Source organism: Chenopodium quinoa, unplaced genomic scaffold, assembly GCF_001683475.1.
Source record: "Chenopodium quinoa cultivar QQ74 unplaced genomic scaffold, ASM168347v1, whole genome shotgun sequence".
NCBI lineage: Eukaryota > Viridiplantae > Streptophyta > Magnoliopsida > Caryophyllales > Amaranthaceae > Chenopodium > Chenopodium quinoa.
This window is the reverse complement of record NW_018744066.1, coordinates 744,029-750,405: the sequence shown is the minus strand read 5'-3', so window position 1 is coordinate 750,405 and position 6,377 is coordinate 744,029. Positions and strand designations below refer to the sequence as shown.

Here is a 6,377-nt window from a genome sequence, read left to right as displayed (position 1 = left end):
TTAATGGACAAAATCGGATATCCAGAATGGATTCAAAGAAACAAATGGCATTTCTCATTTACAAATTGCTCTTCAGGCTCTCAGATAATTCAATCTACTAAAGCTGAGCTAATATAGAATTTCTCTTTATTCTTTGTATACATGTAGAAGCATTTAGCTACAAAATCAATATTATATACAGGTGACAGAGAAGTTGAACCAGCCTCACATCTCCCGCAGAAGGTTGCTGATATTCCGAAGCTCCTTAAGAGCAGTTATTGCAGTTACTTGCCCTTTCTCAACTAGGGCATGTTTAGAAAGGCTATCTAATGAGCCAGCTTGACCTTTTTCTTGCTGGAATGTGGACTCGACTACCTGCCACACAAATCGCATGATCATTAATCAACAGTCCAAGACGCAAAATAAATAGAAGATCATCTGTCAGACAGAGTTCTTCAGCTTCCACAAGATAAGCCCATCAATTAAAATGCTAGTATGTAATCTCCAGACATGAACAATGGATTTTCTCTAATTAGTACTCGTAGAGCATAACGCTAAGCATTTCATATTTACACACCCCCCACTGGACAATTTTACCATAGATGGCTTATCTACCGTAAAATTGCATAAACTGCCTTAGTAACAGCTGCTTTCTAGTTTCTACAATCTACATCATGGTCTTACCAAAAGGAGGATTTGGACCACCTAAAAACTTGGAACTCCCGAAGAAACCAAATTTCTACCAGTAGATGGGAAACACTAAGAGATAGCAAAAGGGGGGATTGATCGAAGAGATCAACATTGAGTTGTAGTATCACAACACCACAAACCTTTTTACTAAATCATCGAGCTAGAAAGCAAAAAAAGTAGAGAGTACAAAAATTGAAGTTGGTTTAAAATCTTTAGACCTAACAATGGACCACCTAAAGGCATGAGGTTTTTAAGCAGGGATATAAACTCAATTCTCTGCCAATGATAGAAGCTCAGACAAATTCTCTATTACATACCAAAATAGTCCACAGTGGCTGAAGACCAACAATCATAGCCACACAAGCACGCGTACATTGAGATCAAAGTCATAGCTAAACAATCAATGGCCTACATTGCATCACTTTGGTGTTGAAAGACAAAAAACCGGGGGGAGGGGGGGATTAGCTATTAGACAATCTCCAGGATTTAACCTTTTTTTTAATCTTTACTGCAAAACTACCTCAAGGAAAAGAAGGGGTGGGGAGTAGAATGCTCTAGAGTCTATCATTGATGGGGTACATGGGTTATTCGGAAGCACCCCTTTATTTTTATTCTAGTTCGCTTACAAAGGTTGCTAGACCATATAGTTGTCACTTGTCAGTAAGTCATGCTAATTTTAGAGGATTATAGATAAACAATCAATTTGCTCAACTCTGGTTTTACAATTTACAAAATAGAGCATGGTTCTCATGTAGTAATGTTTCATTTATAAAAATGCAAAAAACAATTATAGCTACTACGTATTTTATTTGAAAGCAAACACCTAAATCTGATCATTGAAGGGAGCAAAATAATAAAGTCAATAGGTTCAACTTTGAGCAATACCTGAATATTTTCCAGCATAGATTGGCCAAGGTTCCTCAACGCACATAACATTTTCTGGTCACAGCCATCTGATTTTATATTCGCAAGGCTGTAATTTGCCTCGTCAACAGAAGATCCTGGTTTATTCACCTTAAGACTTCCTCCATCAGATGATTTTACATCCTCAACCTCAGGCCTTTTATCAGAAGTTCCCTCACCAAAGGATTGGCGCCCAAACTTCCAGAACCACTGAAACTTCCCAGATAAACCTTTTCGTTCCTTTGAAGCTGTTGTTGGTATTTCTTTTGAGCTACTATCAGAACCAAACACTCCATCAGCATTTGCATCCGGAGCATCAGAAATTGGTAGCAGTGACTCTTCTGCAGTGGATTGAAACGAAGAAGAGTCATGGGTTTCGCCATCAATTGAATCATGGGATATATGTGAACCAATACTGCTCTTCTCAGAGTCATTTTCAGCAGGACTCAGTGGCTCTGAAAAGGCGGGAGAATGCTCTTCACTGGCAACACTTAGGCCAGAACATCTCTCGCCAGAGTAAGCATCGTTTTCATGCTCAGCATCTTGAACGTATACATCAGACTCAATATAAGGGGGGTCCTCAAGACAAGAAAATTTATCATGATCTGTTTCTTCAGAATCTTCCCCAAAGTTCAGCTGCTGGGACAAATCTTCAAGCAGACTTCTTCTGACAGCTGGTCTTTTATCCTTCTGTCTACTTTCTTTTTTTGATGGAGATGGGTCAGATTCCGTTCTAGATAATTTTGATTTGATCTTCTCTGTCCAACCTTTCTTCTGAGATGATACCTGTTTGGCAGAAGTTTCCTTCTTAGTTTCTTCAACCTCCTGTGCAACTCTCCATTTCTCTTCCCAATATGTCTCAGGTACAAGACTCACAGGTGTTCCTGGACCACGTGAATCAAATGAAAGGCTATGTGCATGACATTTCACTGCCATTTGCTTGCTCTGGGGGCCAAGGGGGCCAAGCCCAATCACTGGAGTAGAATGTGAAGGAACATTAGCAGCTAGAGCAAGTGCCACCAAAGATTTTGCTTTTCCTATCAATTTCTCCAGGTCTACGTTTTTTGGGAAATTGAGTAATCTTTGAAGGCACGAAGTGACATATTCAGTGGCAAGCAGAGAAGATCTCACATTGAGCATCATGGCAACAGCCATGGCAGAGATAAACGCTCCCCTGGGGGAGTTCAAGACCCCAGGATCATTTGCTGGAGCTGTACCAGATGCACTGTTATCATATGAAAACATCTCATCCCAGATAACCAGCAGGTTCTCAAGAGAAAACTCACGGCCAAATAGAACACGTAACCAACGAAGAGCAAAGTATTGAGGTTCAACACCTAGTTCAGCAAGGTGATTGTACAGTGAGGAATCAACAATGGAAAGCAAGTGGTAAAGTGCCAACGAAGCTTCAATGACTGGGGGTAAGCCAGTTTGGGTGGCATTTGCTGGTGGATGGGAGAAAAACTCAGCCATGGCTACAGCACCACCTGCTCCGCTCATCAAAGCATCAAACATACAGTATGCATCATGTTCCATAAACTTTTCAGATAACAAAATGCCAAGCTCACCCTCTGCCCCGTAAGGATCACTTAGCTGAACAATGATTTGTACACTGGCATCAAGTTCAGAAAAACTTGTATGTTTCCTGGGTCTTTCTTGAGGGCTAGCATCATCTTCTAGACTATTCACAGATATCTTGAAATTGAAATCATGAGTTTCATGCAACAAAACCTCGTCAAATTTGTCTACAAAGTGCTCTTCATAAATTTGTCGAACTTCATTAAGATGCTGAATATCAGCATGAAGTACATATAATAAAGGAGCCAATAGTTCATGCATCCCTACAATTGGAGCACAGCCAAAAAAAAAGAATTAGAAGCAAGAGGAGAATTATTGATTCCTATGTGATCATAGTTAACATCCACTAAATCAAGAAATTCATGGGTTATGACTCCATGAGTTCTGATTCCTGGATGCAAAAAATTATATTATCAAGGAAATAAAAAGACGACTCATTATCACAGTACGTTAACTTTTACAACATGCAAGTCTCGCCATCCAAAACAACCTTAGTACTAATCAAAGCAGCACTCTACCTTGTCTATAACCACATTCTGGATGTCGAAGGCACCACAACAATAAAATCCGCCTCAACAAGCCTTGACATCCTGGTGTCTGGAAATAACTACCATGCTCAGGGTACAAGCGAGATAAATCTTTGTCAACCATTTGTTCCAACTCTGCATTTCGAAAAAAGCGACCCCATGTGCTATCTGCACAAATAAACAGCAAAATTACAACTCAAAAATTCCGCTATCATTGATTTTCCCCTTTCTATGAGTACTTGAGCATACACAGCAAACTTTTTCTATAATTTTTCTCCTTTCTTATTATCACTTTTCTCTACAAATTATCCAATTAATGATAAGTGAGGTGTCTAGATGAAAATGGAAATGTTAGGTATGGATTTCACACTATTGGAATGTAGAGTGTCTGATACGGATACATGACAATATGAAGAATTAACGAGATATAGAGGATTCGAAGCAACAATCCCAAGGTACAGTATATATTATATAAATCTGATTAAAATGCATAAAATAAAGCTCACCAGGATTTTGGGACAGTGGGTTATCTACAACTAGATCTGAAGAATTGTCACTAAATTTGGTTACATGTGGATCAACAAGGAGGCGCCTCCTTAAGGCAGCATACCTGTGGAAAAAACATTAATTCTCTTCAGAACAAGAAACAAATCTAGGTTATTTCAAGAAGGCAATCACAGGTTTGTAAATAAAAAAATTTGAAAAAATGATTTGTCAAGTTTTTACTAGATGAATTACAGTGCGTTACCAAAGCAAATCAAGCAGGGTATCAAATTGAATATTGAGTTAATGAATTTGGTATACTTAAACTCTTAAAGTGGCGCCTTATCTAAGTCAACTTATCTCTGTACTTTTAGTATGCATTTTTTACTTGGGTGGTTGGAAAGTCTCTACACCATACAAATTCATCTCTGAATATTTTAAGCCTTTCGAATAAACTCAAAGAGCTTACTCAATTATATTCTATAATTGCTCCATTGGGGATACTTCAGCTAAAATTCATACTTAAGTACATGAAATGTCAGGTTTTTACTACAAGGTCAATGAAACAGCATTATATGCCATTATGCCGTGAAAACGATTCAACTTTAGCAATTAAGAGTAAATCCACAAGATATCAACGAACAAATTACACATTATAACATGTATCCTTCAGTTACAAGTAATAAGAATGTACCGTATCCAACATCAGCTAAATCATCGAAAAACACAAGCGAAATCAATGTTGAATGTCCTTACAAACAATTAAAATACACCCGAGAGTAAAACACTAAAAATGACCAAATACCACAAATTCACCCTCTTCCCCCACCCCCCCAAAAAAAACTACATGATTTTTCTTTCAAACTGTAAACTATGGAGAACATAAAGGTATGTTGTGAATCTTATGATTAATACAACAATACATTTCTCCTTATAAAATTACAAAAAAAGGAATTCAGGTAAGCTCAATTATGTAACTAACAATAAGGCCAATATTTTAATTAATTCATGAAATTCCAACTAATTTCATTAATAAAATACAATCAAGCAAATAAGCAAACAGAACTTAAAACCCAGAAACCAAATCATCTAAAAACCAAAACCCAATTCATAAAACCGATGACAACAACATGAACCCTAAATTAATCTTTCCCAGATTAGAATTAATTAACAAGTAAGCAAGCTAATTAGACAGAGGAAATTACCGACGGCGTGAATCAGCGGAGACACGGCGAAGATCATCAATGGAGGAGGAAGAAGAAGAGGGAAGAACCCCAAGATTTATACGCCATCGAACACTTCTAAGATCAGGAAACCGCGACTCCATTGAAGAAGAACACGGCAACGATTCCGCCATTTCCATCAAATTTACCGCCGGAGGCATGATTTTCCGGCGAAATCACTCCGACACAATTGCACAATAGCTCACATCAATCAATCAAAACAGTAAATATTGAATTTTTCTGAGAGATGATGAAATGGGTAGGAAGAAATTAATAAAATAAATCAAAAAATGTTTAAAAGGGGGGAAATTTTAATAAGATTATGAAGAAGAAATTAGGGAAAGACTTGGTTATAGAAAGAGAAAAGAGTTGGGGTTAGAGTTGAGAGGATCAGAAAGATATAGAGAGAGATCTTGTCAATGATTTATTTTCCGGTTTCTGCTATTATTTGGCGCAATTGAGGAGAGAGAATGAAAGAGAGAGACAAAATCATCAAGCTTTGAGACGCCACTAGAATTATTGTCGTTGTAAACGCTCTCTCAATTTTTCCCTTTTTTTAATCTCGACGTAAAATCTTGTATGAGACTGTTTAATGATAGCTTATATCTAGCCGAGTATAAGGCTAGTTTGAGTTGATCTTGAATTGAAATGAGTTTGAACTTAAGCTCAAGTTTGAGATTGTGAGTTTAAGTCAAATTTCGATTTTTTAAAAAGATTGTTAGTTTTCGAGTTGAGCTTGAGGTTGAATTGCATTGAATTATTAACAGTTTAACACTTTTAGTCATACCATTTGATACAAATTTACTCGATGTCATTTCAAACTCAAGTTTGAGATTGTGAGTTTCAGTCGAATTTCGATTTTTTAAAAAGATTGTTAGTTTTCGAGTTGAGCTTGAGGTTGAATTGCATTGAATTATTAACAGTTTAACACTTTTAGTCATACCATTTGATACAAATTTACTCGATGTCTTTCTATTTAACCTAATACTTGCAT

At 37.2% G+C, this 6,377-nt stretch overlaps 1 protein-coding gene across 1 annotated transcript; it reads right to left on the bottom strand.

Annotated features, from left to right (window-relative positions):
• On the bottom strand, window positions 1–5,967 carry LOC110690880. Its single transcript, XM_021867780.1, has 5 exons — window positions 5,366–5,967; window positions 4,184–4,287; window positions 3,669–3,845; window positions 1,555–3,413; window positions 1–354 (listed from the first exon to the last, which is right to left on the bottom strand). The coding sequence occupies exons 1-5, from the start codon at window positions 5,542–5,544 to the stop codon at window positions 205–207; spliced, it is 2,469 nt and encodes an 822-aa protein (XP_021723472.1). The 5' UTR covers window positions 5,545–5,967; the 3' UTR covers window positions 1–204.
• Between the last annotated feature and the right edge of the window lie 410 nt (window positions 5,968–6,377).